Consider the following 20,377-nt stretch of genomic DNA (forward strand, 5'->3'; position numbering starts at 1 on the left):
AATCTCTAAATAAAACTACCAAACGCATTTTTAGAAATAATTCAAAAATGAAACTAAAAACGTTTTCATTTTCATTTTCGTACAGAAAATAAAAACGTTTTGGAACCAATTCCAAACGCACCCTATGTATCAAGTTGCAAGACGCGTCGAGAATTTATCATGCTCTCTGCATTTTGGATCGTTCAGTCAAATACTATTTTTTTCATCGTCTATTTATTGTGCTTTTACAGATGCATACAATTAACTTATAGTAATATATTTTAACTGGAAAATACGCTAAAATAGAAAAGACTTGTTTTATGTACACAATGAATTATCTATTTACACGTAAACAAGAGCACAAACACGGTAAAAGAGTTCCACACTTCAATCCTCCATGCGGGCTGGTTTTCTCAGTTTGGTGACTCCTTTTACCAAACCTGAGATAAGGGGGGATAAGATATTAATCCTTCACTCTGGGAAACTCGACAAGCAAGTTCTAGACACTCCCAAGAAAAAGAGATTTTTAGCACACTTGACTTTTTCATAACGAACAAGGTACTAACTACCAACGAACCTCGTATTGGAAACACCTAGTGATAAAAGATTCTCAGCATTTGTTAATATATATTACGACAAATTCGTATGCTTACTTTCCATAATAAGTACAAGGAACCAACGTGGCTGAGTCATTTCTTCTTGGTGGCGTCAATGAACATGGCTCGAGTCCAATGCTCAACATCCTCACATTGTGATGGGGGAGGAGGAAAAGTCGGGTGTTCGATGAGATCCCATCCTTCAATAATGAATTCGTTCTTTCCAGCATCAGACTCCGTGGCATAAAGAAAGCTGGTGGCAGGATTAGGAAGGTTGTTTTCACCAATATTCTTCTGCAAGGCCCGGGGGAAAAAAAAATTATGGAAATTAAGTTTGCTACTAAAGTACCATAACAATACCACAACAGCATAATGTTTCTCTTTTCTCAAAAATAACATACAATGATCTTTTCATCCAATCCGATAAATCAACCAACTCCTGACTCAAACCCAAGAAAGCACATAGATGTGCATAGTAAAAGAGTGCAAGTGAAAAAAAACTCTTAAAATACCACTTCAGGCTTCTTAACATTTGGAGGATATCAATAGAGGTGGTGCTATTGTTGTCTTGAATCTTGTAAAAATTACCTTCTTAATAAATCACCATGGCTTTTATTTCCCAACCCAACTCACGACTTCAGAGAACCATGAAAAATACAATGAAAGAAAACGCAAGATGGAGAATAGAAAAGAAATGCATGCTCGTTATCAGCAGTGAAATGAGGAGGAAGAAAAACTTTACTTGTCAAATGGGAAATTGAAAAAAATAAAATAAAAAAGCCCTAACTAATTTAGACAAGCAAAAAGTCAGTTATCTACAAATTTAGGGTTCGGAGAATATAGGAAATTGAAATGCAATCTTATACCATTGATGCCACTGTATGTGCACTATCGAGTAGAGTGGTTGAGGCAAAGGCAGAATTCACATTCCACACAGATTTGTTTAACTGCTGAACTTGTTTATTTGACCTGCATAAAAGAGAGAACAACATTGTAAAAAGGCTTAGGATAAGGGAGTTTACAATAACAAAAATGCAATACTTTGATCATCTGCACGTGTAAGAAAATTAGTAGCCACCTAGTTTACGACAATCATTCCTAGGAAATGATATGAAGTTGACAACTTAACAATAACTGAAACATATTACTATAAAAACTCGAAATCGAGCAAAAAAACAAAAAATAAGTAGATAATATCAGACTCGAAAAAGGTACATGTATCTGTCAAACAAAAAAAAAAGGATAAGAAAAAAAAAGTGGATAATGAAAAAATTTTTACAAAAATAGTTCTTGCTAGAGCTACAACAATAACGATTTCATACCCCTCTTCTATTGGCAATATTCAGATGGAAACGAAACAAACAATGATGAACCAAAAATATTGAAAAATAATGTTTTTGTGAGTAGTTTACCTTGAGCAAGCTGATTTTATGGAACAAACAGAACGGAGTTCCTTGGATGAAGATAATGTGGCTAATAATTTTGCAAATGCTTCAAAAGTTGATGCCTCAGATGGGACATCTAGGCACAATGAATTATAGCAATATGTCGTTATGCATGCCACACTTTTCTTGAGGAGTGATATGCCTTTCTGCAAGTCCTTGTGTGTTTCAATAGAATGTGGAGAAGCAGAAGAATAGTTAAAGCTATTACTTCCTGAAGAATCCAGGCGGACCTTCCTCTCTGATTCTATCGAAGTAACACCAAAATTACTTGAGCTTCTATCTGACCATGAATTTTCCACACTTGTGGAGCAATAGTTTTGGCGTGGGATGAATAGGGGATATTCATTACTGCATAACATAAACATCATTTAGTCCAACACGCTGAGAAACCCCAGTCACCACGTTAAAGAATATCCCAATCAAATACCTTCGAGAAGAAGGACGTGCATCCCAATAAGAATCTCTTTGCCATATCCGAGAGTTAGAACCCTAAAGAAAGAATGTCTTCGTAAAACACAGACACAAAGGAAATCCAATACAGTACAAGACATTACAAACAAACGTTTGATTGTATTAGTCAATAGTTACAAATGGTCCAAAGTAATAAAAAATCAGAATCAACATCTTTACTCCCAAACTCCTTTTGATTTGGCCTATAGTAAAACTGGATGGCCAGGAAAGATTCAGATACTTTAATATTTCAAATTATTGTCTTTAGTATGAATTTTGAAGAAAAAATAAGAGAATAAAGCATAACATACCGCAAAACCTGAGTTATGAAGAGCAGGAGCAGCTAAAATTCGAACAATAAGATTCAGGAGTTGCACCATGTATCTGTACTCCAACCACGGTGATTGACAAAATGTGGACAACATAAGAACAAAGGGATGAAAGTTTTACAACAAAGTCCAACATTATTTACAAAAAAAATAAATAAATAAATAAATGTAGGGTACTTTTGTAGAATGATGTTGTTATGAATATTAATCAGCAAGATAACAGGAAACCAATACATTGTTAGTAGCATGATAGAAATATTCATTCATAGTCTTATATATAAAAGAGAAAAGAATACCCGAGTGAGGCACCAAGCTCTTCTGATGCAACAGAGTGTGGATCAACCCCTCTTGGCAAACGTGCATTACAAATTTGATCATATTGCTCAGCAGACCCATTTTTCCTCTCTCCATCTATGATCACCTAAAATGCGGAAAGGATTTTTTTTTTTTTTTTTTAAAAAGGCAACTACAAAATTAAAAATTGGACAATGAAAATAATGACATACTACTATCATTCTACGCTTCTGCAATTATAACATAAACCAGAATAATGTATCTTGCTTGAAGTACAAATGATAACGAGTTAGGCACGCTAAACCTTTCGTTTCCGGCAAACAAATACAAAAGGCAATATGCTAAATGGCACTTATCAGTCATATATATGTACACATATTCAGAAATCAAGGTATATAAATAATTAAAGTGCTTACCCGACGATGGGGAAACAATTTGCATATTTGTTTGATGACTACAGACTGTTTATGAAGACGTTCTGAGGTAATTGCCATCTGTCATTCAAAGAATAGCCCTTGAGCATCAATTTCATGTTGAAATAGACATAAATTGCTAAGATGGAAGAATAACAAATAGACAAATGAGAGCATAGGTCTTGAATTCCAAATGTGGTGAATACTGAATTAAACGAACCAAAATATAAACATATTAAGCACCAATTCATCTATGAGATTAATAAAATTTCAAGGTAACTTCTAATTGATAAAACGGGGGAAAAAAAAGAATTTAAACCAATAATAATAGCCCTTACATGTCCTAAAGTCTGAGTGCAAATAAAGTTGGGATAGAACTTTTCCAGTTGTTCCATGCGATTGTTTTCCAACTGCAAAGAGGAAAATGATGCAAAAACATGGAAAAGTAGCAAAGTCAAACTCTTTTAACATACAAATAGTGCAACAATGAATGAGTTTCTTGACATTAATGAAATCCACCATACCATAGAACGAGCAGCTTCAAGCACCCCAGACTTCACTTTTAGATCGTAGTGCATTCTCTCTACTTTAGCCTTCCCTGTCAAATATTAAGATCTCCTAACGTCAAATAACGTCGACAATTTTTAAACGAAATTGCATTAAAGACCAATTGGCAAGCTGACTGCAATACCTTGCACGAGCCGCTCTTTACTTCGGCGGTGCTTCTCCCGTAACTTTGCAAGCTTTTCATTTTGAGACATTCTCCAACCTACTTGATCATCTGCCTTCCCCTGATGAATGTACCATATAAATACATCAATACACCTAGAGAAATAAAGGCATGTGTGTAAAATTTGTAAATGTTTCTAATTTAGTTAAATTAAGAAATTAGGAATACATTGGTAAATCAATGGTTTACCAATATCAATCAACTATTTATCAATGTCATTTTTTTTTAATCTAGGAAAACTAAGGACATTTATTTGAAAATTTAAAGTAGGTTTTATCCACTACAATTTCTCAGAAACAAAATGCACTTATGTCCCAAAAGCAGAGAAAGTGGAGTTTAATCAGCTATAGGGCAAATTCCATAGCCATTCTCAGCTGAGAATACTATCATCTTTCTCAAAATTTTGGCACTCTAAGAAAAAAAATTTAAAAAAAAAGGATCAGACACAACAAACCTTTGCCAGAAGCACTTCCTCCAGTCTACTATACAACGAATCCCGATGACTTTTATTTGATTTTAGAATATTGTAGTGATCGGCTAATCTGGGGAAAACATATAATAGTAATTTAAGACCATAGGTCATGTATCAAAAACCAATTAACTCAGTAAAACAACTACGAACTTCAAAAGCACCAAATTTTGGGGATAATACCTGTAATTTACGCAGATGGAACATATTGAAGGGAGATTCGAATTCTCGCAAAGAGCGCAACTAGTTGATTTTCTGTTCATCGTCTGACTTCTAATAAAAACACGCCTTTCAAAAATTCAGTCCCTTTTCAAGTTCCAAATAAACTCGTTTTCCGAATGGTTCCCGAGAAAGGGAAAGAAAATCGAATCACTCCAATCTTTAACCACTGGAAACCCCAACACAAGAACCTAATTACTTTCAATTTCGAATCGTGTATTGATTTCTCTTCTCAAAAGAAAAAAAAAGTGCACTACTCGCATATAGGTCTCGGGGGGGTCGGCAGAGTACCCGAAAGACGATGATCGAAGAGTTGCCGTCGTTGATGGAACGCGCAATTTTGATATCATTAAAAAATTATGGAACCTGAAAAACCCTAGAAAACAGAATTTTGGGAACAATTTCCGATTGGAATGCAAAATTGTAAGGGATAGGGAAACTCTCGGATGCTTTTCTAAAGTTTCTTGGCTTTTCGTTGTGCCAAATATGGGGGATTCTGTATGGGGTAACCCAATAAGTGTTCTACTGTCAGAGTATTGTTTTTTTAACTGTTAGATTAGTTTTTTAACGGTTAAATTTGGTCACACAGAATTTTTTTTATTATAAATTGTTAAAAAAATAATTTAACGGTAAAAAATTGATAGAGTACTTATTAAGGTTCTACCATATCCCACCTAAGAGTGGTAATTCGTGTTAGTAGATCGTGTTTATGTCAATCTGTTTATTAATCGTCTAAGGGTGGTAATTCGTGTTAGTAGATCGTGTTTATGTCAATCTGTTTATTAATCATGTGAGAAAATATCAACCTAAATATGATCTATTTATTAAATATATTAAAAATGTCAATCCAAACATAACTCATTTATTAATCGTGTCAACCCGTATAACTCGTTTAAATTAATATATTGAATAAATTACTAATATAATAATAATTTATTTAACGCGGTCAAGACAGATTTACATGTTTATCGGTTAATTTATCTTTTTCTTTAAGAAAAACAGATGAATTTTACCTACAAATATTAAAATTCACATTATTTTCATTTAATATGTCATATAAACTTTCATGTTATATCACATATCATTAGATTGCATATGACACATATAATTAATCGTGTCAATTCGTGTTAGGAGGTCAACCTTAACACAATTCATTTATTAATTGTGTTAATCATGTCAACCTGATTATGATTCAAACTCATTTATAGTAAATCCAAACCCACTAACTTCGTGCAAGTTTCGAGTCGTATCGTTACTCAAATTGCTAACCCTAAATTCCCACAAAATAAGTTACGATGGTGCCCAATGCAAATGAGAAAACATAAACGACAATATCATCGTGAACAACATAAATTAAAAACCATTGTGGCTTTACATGGCAATGAAATCTTAGAAAGGAACCACACCTGAGTAACACGAGAATGACATGATAAACAACACATTTTAATAGATGATGAGTGTGTTCATTTCACAACTCAAGTCATAATGATTTGTGCATTTGAGAGAAAAATACTGTGATAAAAAAATTAAATTTAAATTTTTATAAGAGAAAAGACTATAGTAATAAAACTTGAGTTGTAAAATGAATAATGCCGATAACATCTATAATGGATGACGTCATAATTTAACATGGTATATTCAGCCGTTCAGGACGACGATATTTTTCAATCTAACGACAAAATCTTGAACAACACAACAGAAGACGACATCACTTTTGATAGATGTAGAAACCATAAATATGGTCGCACCATCTAAAGATGCAAGAACTGGTGGCCCAGCCTGGGCCGTCCCGTTCTCCTTAGGCCCACGCGGGCCACGTGCCAGGCTGGCCCAGCCTACGAATTTTGTGGGCCGGGCCAGACCGACCAGTATAAGAATGACCTCGGCCCAGCCTACACCACGGGAAAATTTTACGTGGGCCAGGCTGGGTCGTGCCGCGGGTCAAGCTGGGCCGTACCGCGGGCCAGGATGGCTGGCCCACTCAAGGCCTATCATGGGTTTAGACGAGCCAGGCCATCTAAACATGCAATTTTTTATTTTTTTATTTTTAATTTTTAAACAAGTTAACAAATATATAAGTTTGAATAGTCAATGAAAATATGAAAATAGATATTTTATTTATGATTACCTCATTAAATAAAAACCTTTATAAGGAAAATCTAGTGGGACAAAGTCTTGGTAAGGAAAAAATAGTACAATTAGGATAATTATGCATAAGATGTTAACAAAATTACTATAAAAAAAATACATGAAGATATTATGGGCCTAGATGGGCTGGCCTATTATGGGCCTAGACAGGCCGGCCCATCATGGGCCTAGACGGGCTGGCCCAGCCCGGCCTGGCCTATAATTTTTCATGAGCCGTGCCGGACCGGCCCATAGGCCAATATAGATTGGCATAGCCTAACTCACTAATATTTTTATGGGCTGAACCGTGCCTTGAACAGTGAGGAACTGTGACGGCCCGGCTCATCATTGTGTCAAGATGGGTATGGACCGGTCCATAGGCCCTGACCCATTGTTGCATCTCTTTATCTTTATGAAAGATTATTTGGAAGAAAAAAAATCTAACTGCAAAAATGAAAGGAAAAAAAAAAAAAAAAAAAAAACAGAGAGAGCCTAAAAACGACTGTGAAAAAAGGTGATAGCTCAAAACGACAAAATTGTTTCAAACCAAACATTTTTACTGACATATGACGTGTCTCTGATGACAAGGGACATTATCCATTAAAACGACAAGTAAATAAAACAACGACATCATCTTTAAAACATTGAAGGACATGTCTATAAAAGATCAATACCTGAAGGAGTAATTCATAAATGACTATAGTTCAACGCGCCCCTCCTTTTTTGAAAAGAGTTCATTTTATCTTCAAATTTTTTTGAAAGGGAATGTTTAATTATATTAATACATTATAATATTGATGACGAAGCTAGCCACTCACGACGAGTTTTTTCTTTTTTCATTTATAATGTATCACTTAAAGCTGAGGGAATAAACTCACTAGGGTCGAGAAAGATAATTACTACGTGATTACTAATACATTTTAATTTTTAGAATATTGACAAACAATTACGGCGAGAAATTTAGAGAAAACCCATTGGATATGAAAAAGTAAGAATGATTATGTTTTCTTTTTTAGAATACGATAAAATTATTATTGGTCTGTTTAATTCACGCTTTTAAGTAAGTTATTTTAATTTTAAATTTAAATTTTATAAGAGAATTCATTGAAAAGAATTTTTTCGATTCAAATTTTTTTGTAAAAAAAAATACTATAATAAAATCAGAATTATAATTTCAAATGTATGAACTAAACGAATTCTATATATCATATTATATTGAATGATAGTCTGTAAGAGGAATGTTAGGTCTAATGTAGTGTGTGAAAAATTTCAATATAACGAGTAGAATTACACATAACTATCAAAAGCATAATGTCAAAAGACTAAAGGCTTTCTAGTGGGAGTAGGCTAATAGCCACCTATCTATGGCCATCTATTAGATTTTTACCAATTTTCAAATTAGTAAATAACAAGTATTCAATAATCGTTGCTTTGGTTATCTTAGATTTTAATCACTCTTGAAAAAATATCCTTATATTCAGTTTGAATTTGAAAATTGGGAGCCTTTGGAGATAAATCTCATGATTTGGGGTTTTGATAAATGCCCACTTGTTAAGCTTGCATGGTTAAGCCGTGTGTCATCATGATCATGAGTAATATAAATGCCGTTTAGTTTGTTGATTTGAGTTTTTAATTCGAGTTTATATGCGATTTTATGTGAGAATTTTTTATTATAACAAAAAAATTATATGTGATTATTTTTAAGAGTTTTTTACTGTAACAAAATTTAAATTGGTAAAATGAACGATGCCTAAATTCCTTATAAGCGCGCTGCAGAAATGATAGAAGAGAGGATTGACAATTATGGAGGAAACCAACTCCTAATCATCAACAAGGCCTACTTGGCGTCTATACAAAGCTAACGTTTTCTCATTATTAAGGATATACTCATTCCTTAACTCGCTTTATTTTTGTGCATCCTCTTATAATTCTGACCTTTTTAAGTGTAACATGCCACATAACCCCATTTTTGCTCAAAGTATCCTCCTCTTAAGTTGACACGTGTCAATAGTTCCTAATTTTCCTTTAAAAAAGTTGACAAATAATTGTCTTAACATATGAAATTTTGACACAATTGAAGCCTGCTTAGAACAAATAGAATTACTATTATAAATTGATATATAATGCCCTTTCAAAAAATATATATAAATATATAGAATGCGAGAATAAGAAAAGAGGTAAATATTTATGTCGCTGTAGAGGGACATTTCTCTAGACTTCTCTTTACAAGAAAAAAATACATTACCTAGTAGTCAATCAATGTTCAACAAAAGGCTTTTTTTTTTTTTTTTTTTTTTAATGAAAAAGTAAAAACAGAGGATAGATTGATAGCAAGAAGATGATGAAACTGAAGAGAAATAATCAAAAGATATGACGGATGGTAAGAAGAATTGGTTATAAAAAAGAAAAAAAGACAAACTCCCACAAGGAAAGACAAAAACCACAGTTAAAAAACCTTTAATTGCATTTTTTAATATATTTTAAGAAGAATAGCACATGTATTTTTTTAATATTTTCCCAACGGAGTACTCACGCTACTAAAAATCATAAAAAAAAAAACAGAAAAGAAAAAGAAAAATAAATAATTTCGCAAAAAGTTGGGCAACGATTTGTAGATACTCATACAGAAACAAAGTGGGGTTAATTCTTCAAGGAAAAAAAAATAAAAAGGAAAAAAAAGTGGGTTAGTTCTGACAATCGACGATCAATCATAATTCGGAAATCTCGCAAAAAATTGGGCAATGATTTGCAAATACACGAAACAAAGTGGGGTTACATTATCCAAAATCCAAATCCAAATATAAATAGAAAAAAAAAAAAATAGAAAGTCAAAAGTCAAAACCCATCTCATTCATTTTCAGCCCACGGACTTCCCGCTTCTCTCGCAGCCGCGCCTTTGTCTGAAAATCCTCCACCTCTCTTCTTCTTCTTCTTCTTCTATTCTCTTCCACTCTCATTTCACTCTATAAAAATAAATAAATAAATAAAATACCTTTCAAACATAAGCGTTCTTTGATTTATCTGCATTCAGATCGTTCTTCGATACTGCAATTATCTTTCTTTGTCCGATTCCGCTCTCCGCTCTCGCAGATCCGTAAGTTTTTTATTTTTTATTTTCTCTAATTTCTACTTTGCATTAGATTTTCTTTTTCTTTCTTTTTGTTTGGTTCAAGAATTCTATTAATTTACCGTTTTGGTGGTGTTTATTGCTTTGGTATTGTTTTCTCCGCGAGCGATTAAGTAATCTAGATGCTGATATTGTATTATATGTAGGAAATCATGTGGAAATGAATAAAGGAAGTTTCTTGATTACCCTTTTTTCTGTTCGTTTTAGATTAGATATTTTTTTTCCTTCCTTAATTTGAATCAGCGAGTAAGGTAATAACGTAGAAACTTACCTTTGGTCAATATTTATCAGGAATTGTTTATGACTATGTTTCTGTCTGGATTCCCCTAAAGCAGGAACTTTTCGTTGGCTGTTGCTTGCTCAACAATGATTGTGTTCTTTTTGTTTTTTGTTTTTTGTTTTTTTTGGTTTTAACAAACGATTAGGTAATAAAAGCTTTTGTTCTTGATTGTTTGTTTGTTTTTTTATTTTATTTTATTTTATTAAATTTGGGGGTTGGGGGATTTGAACTTTACAGCTTATGGTGAGTCACGTGTCTAAGATTTTGTTTTTAAATTCTTGCAGAATATGCATAAATTCAATTAAGTTGCCGCCTATTTGATGAGTTAGAGTTTGGGCTATTTGTCTTGTTGGCCTTATGGAAACCCAAGACTTGACCAAGAAAGATGTCACAAATCCTCCAGACGCTGAGACGTTGGAGGGAGAGAGCTTAGTCATCCAGAAAGAAGATCAAGGGGAGCCCTTGGAGGAAATTAAAACTCTGGACATAAATGGTGATAATCCGAAGTTGGACAATGATAAAACACAAGATGAATTAGTTGAGAAGGCAGATGAAAACAAGGACTCGGTGTCTAAAGTCGAAGAGGAGACGTCTGGCGATGATAAGACGAATGACCATGGTATGAATCTTGAGGCTAACTCTCAAGAAGAGATTTTAGACAATAATGGGGAAAAGGATAATTTGGAACAGAAGATAGATGAGAGTAAGGAGACCATTGGGGAGGAGAAGGAGCAAGAGCCTGTTTTTGATGGGACGGAGGTTCCTGGGATGGAAGATATCAGAAGCACATCCACTCGTTCTTTAGATCTTGATTTGGAGACACAAAAGGTGGTTGAGAAGGCAGTCGCATTGAAGAACCTTGTTAAGGAGAAAGGGGAGAAGGGAGCAGTTGCTGTTTCGAACTTCCTCCGTCGCCTATCTGGTAAAAAAGATGAAGAAGATGGACTAGATGTCTCTGAAAATGTTGGTAAGGATGTTTCAGACTCTGCAACAGATAATGCAGCTGAAGAAGCCTCTCAGAAAACAGGTGAAAGGTCCGCATGGAATCCCCTCAGCTATCTTACCATTCCCCGTGATGTTGTGGAGAACATTGAGGAGAAAGAGGTAGTAACTAAAGAACCAGAAGCTCATATTGTAATGAAAGGAAGAATTATTCTGTACACGAGGTTGGGGTGCAAAGATTGCAAGGAGGCTAGGTTTTTTTTGCACAGGAAGAGGTTGAAATATGTTGAGATCAATATTGATGTTTATCCCACCAGAAAGATGGAGCTAGAGAAGATTGCTGGGTCTTCTGCAGTTCCAAAGGTGTTCTTTAATGAAATCCTTATTGGAGGCGTGAGTGAGCTAAAAGGTCTGGAAGAATTGGGAAAGCTTGATGAGAAAATTGATTATCTGATCGCTGAAGCACCATCTTTTGAAGCTCCTTTGCCACCACTTTCTGGTGAAGATGACATGTCCACTAGTGGGGTTATTGATGAGCTAGCTTTGATTGTTCGGAAAATGAAAGATTCCATTGTTGTCAAGGACCGGTTTTATAAGATGCGTAGGTTCACCAGCTGTTTTCTAGGTTCAGAAGCTGTGGATTTCATATCAGAGGATCAGTACCTGGAAAGGGAAGAGGTAAGTTGGAATTTTATGTTCAGGCTTGGTTAAAGTGAATAAATTCTTGTTTTCATTTTCAGTTCTCGTAACTTCACTTTTCAAGAAACATAACACTTGAGCTGTCTTTCATTTCCATTCATAAATTGTTGTCTACTAATTCTACTATTTGGTTCTTTTGCTTTTCTGTGTTGTGAGACAGGCAGTTGAATTTGGGAGAAAGTTATCGTGTCAGCTGTTCTTCCAACATGTTCTTGGGTGAGTTTCTTTTTGTTTTGACGTGTCATTGTAGTTTGCATTATTGGGAAAGTCATAATAGGAAGTTGTTGACCAATGACCATAAGAGTGAAGCAGAAGATGAGTTAGAAGAAATCTGAATCCACGCTTACTGTCTTCTTTTAGTTTCCAAGAGAAGCGTGGAGAAAAGGTTTTAAATTCCTTATGCTTTGTTATCTTCTTAGAAATATTTGATTATTTTGAAGGTAAGATAGGTATTTCTGGGTAACAGAGCTTTGTTTCCTGTAGCCAACCGAATGACCAATGTAGGAAAATGACTTCTATATCCTTTAAAGTTGTAGATTGGAACACGATCTCTGCATGACATAAAATATGTTGTAATTAACATGTCTTTGTCCTTTCCGTTCTCAATAAGATTTTTTGTTTTTTGCCTTCCAGTGAAAATCAATTTGAAGATGGCAACCACCTTTATCGGTTCTTGGATGATGATCCAATAATCTCTGAATGTCTTAACATACCAAGGGGTATAACTGATGTGAAGCCAAAGCCCATAACAGAAATTGCATCGAGGTTGAGGTTCTTGTCTTATGCAATTATTGACGCCTACACATCAGAAGATGGAAAGCATGTGGATTATATAAGTATTCAAGCAAGCGAAGAATTTGCAAGGTTTGTATGATGCCTAAAACTATGGGAAAATCAGCTTAAGTTTCTCATGAGCATAACATGTTTGCGATACTTGTATTAAGTCATTGTTAATAATGGTACTGATAGGTATTTGAGAATAGTGGAGGAGCTTCAAAGAGTAGACTTGCACAACATGTCTAGGGAGGAGAAACTTGCTTTCTTTATAAATCTTTACAATATGATGGCCATCCATGCAATATTGTTGTGGGGTCACCCAGCTGGGGCACTAGAAAGAAGAAGATTGTTTGGAGACTTTAAGTATGTTGTTGGGGGGTCCGCGTACTCCCTTTCCGCTCTTCAGAATGGAATTTTACGGGGCAACCAGCGACCTCCATACAATCTCATGAAGCCATTTGGTGCAAAAGATAGACGTTCCAAGGTATGATGGTAACAGAGATAATCTTCAGTTTTGGTGTCAATTGTCTTGCATTCAAGTAAACATGGATACAACTTTGTGTTTCTTTACTTTTCTTTGCACGGTCTCTGAAAGTGCCGGTGCAGAGTTTGAAGTACTAGCCTAGTTGATAAGGTTCTTTAGATGTATAATTTAACCCCTGAGCAGAACATCTAGATCTTTCTGAAAACTATGGAACTCCATATCTAATTATATAACTTTTGTAAGTTATGATGACTCTTCGGGTGTCTTTGGTAAGAGGGAAAGAAAATAGGAAGGGAAAGTGTATGTATATATCAAGGTGAGGAAAAGAGAGGAAGGGAAAGGACCTTTCCCTCCTACCAAATAAGGCCTTGGAGATAACTGTGCTTCGTTTCAAGCTTTTATGGGGCGTCTTCGACAGAAGTTTCTTAAGTCCACTTTATTGCCTTGAGATAACAATAACCAGACTCCATTTACTTGAATTTGCTCTGTCTTCCTCACATCATTCTTTTGTATCAGGTGGCTCTTCCTTATCCGGAGCCTCTCATTCACTTTGCACTCGTCTCTGGTAACCAATCTGGGCCCACTCTTCGATGCTACTCACCAGGAAACGTTGACAAAGAGTTGATGGAAGCAGCCTGTAATTTCCTAAGAAATGGTGGAGTTATCATCGATCTTCAAGCCAAAGTAGCCTCAGTTAGCAAGATACTCAAATGGTAAGTCATTCTAACTAGAGGGTCTTTTCCTTTTTTTTTTTTTTTAGCTGTCATTTTTGTGATTATCTGGTGATTCAATCAATCTAGATGCTACCTAGTATTTTCTCATTGGTGTGATTCTCAGGTATAGTATAGATTTTGGTAAGAATGAGTTAGAGGTACTCAAGTTTGTATCAAACTACTTGGACACAGCAATCTCAGAAGCTTTACTGGAGTCTATTGCCAACTCTCAGTTGAAGGTGACATATCAGCCTTACGACTGGCTTTTGAACTGCTAATGTCTTGGCCCTTCTCTTCCTACGTACAATACATTTATACACTATACGTAGCTCTCCCCTCTCCATGTGATACAAAGGCTGAGAGGGAAGTTTTGAAATTGTCTTTATTATCAGCTTTTTGCTATTCTGCTTAAGATCTTGTTGTGCCGGCAGATGATGCATGAGATATGTATTTTTATAATGTTGATATAAAGCCTAATGATCGCTTGTACTGGCAAAACAAATAGATCATGGACTTTGTAGAATTGTTGTGGAGATTATGAATTCTTTTGTATAATTTACGGTTGTAAGGATTTTACTAATCTGTTTGATTGAAAATGAATGCTCCACACCACTTTTGAATTCCGCGGTTTTTGCGTTGAGTAGATTCTGGTCTTTTTTCTAATTATTATGATTTTAGATGTAATTCTTTTCCCTCTATTTTCTAACAAAAATTAGACGTAGAACGTGGATCAAACCCATATTATCTATGAAATCGGTCGCCCTCATTCATGGATGTTTAATCATGTATAAGACTTTTTTTTTTTTTATTTAAAAAAGAGCTTATTACACTGAGACTTCTTTCGTTTTGTCAAAATAACAAAAACACTTCATTAATCAAAACTAATCACGTCAACACCCTTAATTTTTTATAAAAATTAGATAAACACTCCATTTGTTAGTTGACCGTGAGTTAACCGTCAATCTTTGACTGTTAAATTTTTTAAAATGCCAAAATGTCCCAGAAAATGTTTCTAAGTTGTACATAATATTTGAAGAGACGTTTATACCCCTATTTATACCCCTAATTTTTACACATTTATAACTATAATTTTCACTCTAATAAAAACAAATTTTTTTTCAAATTTTTTTTTTTCTAAAAATCCTTTGTTTTAGCAATGTTTTCCATCCATTAAACTAGCGTATTAAATTAAAAACCATTTAATATTTAGTGCATTATTAGGACCAACTATATTATAATGAAAATTAATTTAATTGAAAGGATAAATTAAATTTGAAAATTTTATCCTAATAATGAAACAAAAATGGTTTAAATTAAACTTAAAACATTAATGATAAAAAAATATAATACAAAAAAATTAAACGCATTAACTTTTTTTAACATATTTTTACGTTAACTCTTTAAAAAATATTACAACACATCCTAGCACAATTTTTTATTAAAAAGTAAATAAAAAAGAAAGAAAACAAATTTAACATAAGGGTAGTTTTTAAATTTCTCACTAAAATTTAACGGGGTTTCAATTAACGGGTGTTGCTGTTATTAAATTTGGTAAATGGCGCCGGTGTTGCTGTTATTAAATTCGGTCAATGGCGCCGGTGTTGCTGTTATTAAATTCGGTTAATGGAGTGTCACTGTAATTTTAATAAAATACAAGAGGTGTGACTGTAATAGCGAAATTTTTATAAGATATTATAGATTTGTTAGAAGATTATATAATTGGAAGTTTGCAGTAATTAATACAAAGTGATACGTCGTGGTTCTTCTTTGATTCACAAAAACGCCGGGTCGTATTTCTACAATGGTTGCGATGTTTTAAGCCTAGAAAAATGGAATGTTATTCCAAGTTTTTACCAGAAAACGGTAACATATCGTTTCAGTTAGTCCAACACTGAAACAAGTGTAGTTGGAAAAATTTTCTTTGAAAAATAATTGAGCTGGAACCAATTTTCCTTCATGAAAAAAATAGAAAAAGAAAAAATCCTTCAAGAAAAATACAAACTACATTGATGGCCAAAATCCAAATTCTCTCAGTATTGCATTGTGTATTTGTGTATCGCCTACAAACAAATTGAGGTACGCCACCATATAACTGTGGAGAGATCTCCGAAGCTCTTTTAACACATAACCTATTTGGTTCTTTATGATGTCTTCTCAAGAATGATACACCAGTTGGATTTGTCAAAAAACCGGTCAACAACCACTGCATTCTCCATACCAGATACTAACCTGCAAAATACAATAAGCACAAAACAGACAATTAAGACAGGGTCGAGATTACTTAGGAAATTGATTTACAGCTTTTAGCATTTTCAAGAAAACGTTTGAGACCAAATTCTACAGCAGAGACTAAGCATAAATCTGAGTTATTCATGCCAAATTCGAATGACAAAACAGATACTTTGTAATCAAATGGAAACATCCTTTTAAGAACTATCTACATTACCTTTCAAGCTCGCCTTCGCTGAAAACATGGTAGTATCTGTTGTAGACTACAGCACCCTTTTTATCATCTTTCTTCGCCAAGCCATTTGCAAGAGCAGAAGCAGAAGCGCCACTGACTTCAGCGCGGTGATAAGGTAAGTGCCAAGGGACAAAATATTCCTGTTGATTGTTGACATCCCTCGCATTATCAGAAGCCGCGGAGTCTTCTTCACTTTGACAAGTTGTTTCCCGCAACCTCCCAGCAGAACTCTCCTTAAAACCTCTCACATGTCCTAAACTATTCTCCTCGGTTTCTGGGATACTTTCCAACTTGAAGGACGAAGGGCTACTACGCTCATGAGGGCTGCCGGGTCCTATCCACTCCTCGTCATACTTTTCGAGGATCGGAGTCCACTTGTTAACCAATGCTCTATCCTCCTGCTCCACAGCCCAAACGGTTATCAGAACCAAACCACCCTTTTTCACAACTCGGACCAACTCTTCAATGGCTTTCTTTCTCCTACTCTCTGTGCTTAAATGGTGCAACACGGCAATAGAGATCGCTGCATTGCCGAAACCGGCTCTGTAGGGAAGATTTACAGCGTCAGCGACCAAAACTTCATGCCCTCTATCGGCACATATCTTAATCAATGGAAGACTTATGTCACATCCTATAAAGAAACAACCAGGATTCAATCCCAAGTACTTCCCATTCCCACATCCCGCATCCAGAACAAGAGATCCCAACGGCAGGGACGACAAAAAGGCAGCTACTTTCGGCCACTTGGCGAACCGAGTGGAACTGAAATGGGGCGCAATCGCGTCATAAACGCGGTGGACGTACTTCTTCTCTATTTCGGGAGTGAATTGCACTCCAAGCGATGAGTTTTGGTCGTCATTGCCAAATTCGGTTTGTGGGGCATGAGTTTCTTCGTCAGAAAAGTTAGTAGAACAAATACTAGAAGCACCCTTTACTTTAATTTCTCTCATGGTGCTCAAGAGTTTTGAATTGAATACGTTTCCAGATTCAACAATGGGAAGGGAGAAATTCTCCGCAGACAGATAAAAGAATCTACTTGCTCTTAGAAAGCTAAAAATCATAAGCACAAAACACTATTCCAAACGAGATATCACCTGAGAAATAGACCAAAGTAAAACAAAAACAAAAACAAAACAAAACAAAACAACAATCAAGAAATAAGCTTTGTAACCTGAAAGATACGAATTTAACGAAATAACTAATAGATTAACGTTAGGAATTAAACGCTAAATTGGAAAAGGGAAGAAATATCAAACTTACCGGGAAGAATCTGATCCACATATCTTCATTCATTCTCTGCGTCGGCGAACCGCCATAGCTAGCAAAACCCCGATGTTCTGTTCTCTTCCCAGCAACAAAATGCTGGGTATTCATGGATTGGGCTTAGTTCTGATTTTGGGCTATTAACGGCCCAAAACATCTGGAAAAATGGGGGCATAGGACTTAGGTTTAGCATTTGGATATCAAGGGCTGAGATCAAACAAACAACAACAGAAAAAATGGAGAATTTATCCCTTTTAAGTGCACAAGTTTAAATTCTTATTCCTTACTCTTAATAAATATTATTTTAAAAAGTTAAGATTACCCAACACAATTAGATCCATTGGATGAGTTTAATTTATTACACTAACATCCCCATAGTTTACCAAAATAACAGACACCTTGACTGAAACTAATCATACTAATACCCCTCAACTTTTTAAAAAAATTACACAAACACTCTCTCTCTCTTGTTAGTTGTTAGTTGACCGTAAGTTAACTGTCAATATTAATCATTAAATTTTTAAAAAGACTAGAAATGCCCCTCCATAGAAAACATTTCTAAGCTTATATAATCTTTAAAATGACGTTTCTACCCTTATTTAGCATCAAAACATGAGATAGTTAATTGTACACATTTGTAACTATAATTTTCACTCTAAATATATATATATATATATATCTTTTTATTTCTTTTTTTAAAAAAATCTTTTATTTTAATAATGTTCTCTATCCACTAAAATAGCATATTAAATTAAAAATCCATTGCACAGTGCATTATTAGGACCAATTAAAATAAATGTAATAATGGAATTAATTTAATTAAATAATAAAGTAAATTGGAAAATTTTATCCTAATAATCAAACAAAAATGAAATTTAAATTAAACTTAAAACTTTATTGACAAAAATATAATACAACAAAATAAGCACATTAACATTTTTAATATACTTTTACATTAACTTTTTAAAGCATATTTCAACACGTAATGACACATTTTTTTCATTAAAAAATCAAATAAAAAAAAAAGAAAGAAAGCAAATATTAATTGGGCAGTTTTGAAATTTCGGACCTAGACTTAACAAAGTTTGAGACATGGATGTTGATATTATAAGATTTTGAAACTACATGTGAAAATTAATTTTTATTTTTTGAATTGTTTTTATCCTTAAATTTTATATGTTTCTAAATTTAGTCCCTAATTTTCACAGATTCCGTCAAATATTTAATACCAAACTAATAAAAGGATTGAAATTGAAACAAAGTAAAACCTCAAAGAATCAACTGTGAGAAGTTTTAAAAGTTAGGGACCAAAGTGGAATTGAGAGTAAATCTCAAGGATTATTTGTGAGATTAATCCTAATTTTTATAATTTTTATGTTAACATATAATATTTATTCAATCTTTACGTTAATTAATAATATTTCAAATATTGCTTCAATTTATACTATTGATGGTATTCGTAATGTCTCTTAAAATTTTACAGGTCTTATTTTTTTTTTAATTCTTTTCAAGAAACATTACAAGTGATATACCCCTTTTAATGATTAGTTATAACGTAATGATCATAATGGTGGTATTTCAATAAAAATATTTCTAAATTTCCAACTAATCTTAAACTTTTTAAATCCCATTTTCAATAAAATGATGGGGCAAGGCGGAAAGCATTGTAGTAAAAGAAATAACAGTTATGAAAAAGAGTGTTAAATATGAGATTCAATATCTTTAATCAAGCACTCATATAAAAGAACACTTTAAAATATGTGGTTGCAATTGTAATAGTTTAGTGGTAAACTCACGTTTGAATTTAATATAAGGCGTGTATATTAGGCAAAAAAAACATAAAAGAGAGAAAAAGAAATTGCTAAAAGCCTATGCATATTAGGCGATATTCATTGAGTGGCCAATCAATTGCCTCGTTCATTTCACTTATTGGAGTTTTCGGTTTTAGATTTATATAGTAAAAAATTCTCAGAAAATATCACATATAACTTTTTCTGCTATAGTAAAAAATTCTCAGAAAATGTCACATCTCAACTCGAATCTGCGAAGTAAATGAGGCTATATATTATTTCACTACTCATCTATGATCATTCTTTTAGTTGTATTAATCATTCTTCAAACATTCTTAATCCTCTAGACCGGGATATTCAAGTTCAACATTTTTTTTTTTTAATTTCCATAGTTCCTTCAATTATTATTTATTTTTTGCTCTGAAACTTGCTTCAATTATTTGTTCCTCCTTCTGAATCTAGTCGTCCTACCTAGGTAGTTCCTGCATGTGGCGTTGGATTCCCATTTACAAATATATGGTAAGCTTGACTTAAGAAGGGTGATTAATAAAATATTAATTCGATGAAGAAATTTATTGTGGACTAAGGGCCCGTTTAGTTCGCTGATTCGAGATTTTAATTATAGTTGAGATGTGACTTTATATGAGAGCCTTTTATTGTAACAAAAAAGTTCGATGTGATTATTTCTGAGAGCTTTAAACTGTAACAAAACTCGAATTCTAAACTCGAATTGATAAAATGAACGAGACCTAAGAAATTTTTTATATCAGTAAGACATGATATGTAT

At 33.9% G+C, this 20,377-nt stretch overlaps 3 protein-coding genes across 4 annotated transcripts; 1 reads left to right on the top strand and 2 right to left on the bottom strand.

Moving 5' to 3' along the window:
• Positions 1 to 182: 182 nt before the first annotated feature.
• On the bottom strand, positions 183 to 5,396 carry LOC21404368. Its single transcript, XM_010107556.2, has 13 exons — positions 4,889 to 5,396; positions 4,691 to 4,778; positions 4,198 to 4,297; positions 4,031 to 4,104; positions 3,845 to 3,916; positions 3,510 to 3,587; positions 3,096 to 3,220; positions 2,782 to 2,854; positions 2,448 to 2,509; positions 1,988 to 2,368; positions 1,442 to 1,544; positions 633 to 869; positions 183 to 419 (listed from the first exon to the last, which is right to left on the bottom strand). Exons 1-12 carry the CDS (start codon positions 4,966 to 4,968, stop codon positions 669 to 671), a joined length of 1,437 nt encoding a protein of 478 aa, XP_010105858.1. The 5' UTR covers positions 4,969 to 5,396; the 3' UTR covers positions 183 to 419; positions 633 to 668.
• A 4,330-nt stretch (positions 5,397 to 9,726) lies between these two features.
• LOC21404369 lies at positions 9,727 to 14,696 on the top strand. Its single transcript, XM_010107557.2, has 7 exons — positions 9,727 to 10,145; positions 10,743 to 12,078; positions 12,260 to 12,315; positions 12,733 to 12,963; positions 13,069 to 13,360; positions 13,877 to 14,073; positions 14,198 to 14,696. Exons 2-7 carry the CDS (start codon positions 10,816 to 10,818, stop codon positions 14,349 to 14,351), a joined length of 2,193 nt encoding a protein of 730 aa, XP_010105859.1. The 5' UTR covers positions 9,727 to 10,145; positions 10,743 to 10,815; the 3' UTR covers positions 14,352 to 14,696.
• Positions 14,697 to 15,984: 1,288 nt separating this feature from the next.
• Positions 15,985 to 17,872, bottom strand: LOC21404370 (tRNA (carboxymethyluridine(34)-5-O)-methyltransferase). 2 transcript variants are annotated; one of them, XM_024171903.1, is made up of 3 exons: positions 17,798 to 17,872; positions 16,520 to 17,080; positions 15,985 to 16,302 (listed from the first exon to the last, which is right to left on the bottom strand). In XM_024171903.1, the coding sequence occupies exons 1-3, from the start codon at positions 17,824 to 17,826 to the stop codon at positions 16,215 to 16,217; spliced, it is 678 nt and encodes a 225-aa protein (XP_024027671.1). In that variant the 5' UTR covers positions 17,827 to 17,872; the 3' UTR covers positions 15,985 to 16,214. The 2 variants fall into 2 exon arrangements, with proteins under 2 accessions (XP_024027671.1, XP_010105860.2); XM_010107558.2 differs by having other exon boundaries at positions 16,520 to 17,631; positions 17,798 to 17,869.
• Between the last annotated feature and the right edge of the window lie 2,505 nt (positions 17,873 to 20,377).

Source organism: Morus notabilis, unplaced genomic scaffold (genome assembly GCF_000414095.1).
Source record: "Morus notabilis unplaced genomic scaffold, ASM41409v2 Scaffold206, whole genome shotgun sequence".
Lineage (NCBI taxonomy): Eukaryota > Viridiplantae > Streptophyta > Magnoliopsida > Rosales > Moraceae > Morus > Morus notabilis.

What these genes read in the sequence shown, in the direction of transcription:
- LOC21404368 (XM_010107556.2), bottom strand. Translation starts at nt 4,968, where the DNA reads ATGAACAGAAAATCAACTAGTTGCGCTCTTTGCGAGAATTCGAATCTC. An exon ending in TTGAAGCTGCTCGTTCTATG is followed by an intron (nt 3,917 to 4,030) that starts GTATGGTGGATT and finishes TCCTCTTTGCAG; the next exon opens with TTGGAAAACAATCGCATGGA. An exon ending in GAGCTTGGTGCCTCACTCGG is followed by an intron (nt 2,855 to 3,095) that starts GTATTCTTTTCT and finishes GTTGGAGTACAG; the next exon opens with ATACATGGTGCAACTCCTGA.
- LOC21404369 (XM_010107557.2), top strand. Translation starts at nt 10,816, where the DNA reads ATGGAAACCCAAGACTTGACCAAGAAAGATGTCACAAATCCTCCAGAC. An exon ending in AGTACCTGGAAAGGGAAGAG is followed by an intron (nt 12,079 to 12,259) that starts GTAAGTTGGAAT and finishes GTTGTGAGACAG; the next exon opens with GCAGTTGAATTTGGGAGAAA. An exon ending in TTCTTCCAACATGTTCTTGG is followed by an intron (nt 12,316 to 12,732) that starts GTGAGTTTCTTT and finishes TTTGCCTTCCAG; the next exon opens with TGAAAATCAATTTGAAGATG.
- LOC21404370 (XM_010107558.2), bottom strand. Translation starts at nt 17,598, where the DNA reads ATGATTTTTAGCTTTCTAAGAGCAAGTAGATTCTTTTATCTGTCTGCG. An exon ending in AGCGAAGGCGAGCTTGAAAG is followed by an intron (nt 16,303 to 16,519) that starts GTAATGTAGATA and finishes TGTATTTTGCAG; the next exon opens with GTTAGTATCTGGTATGGAGA.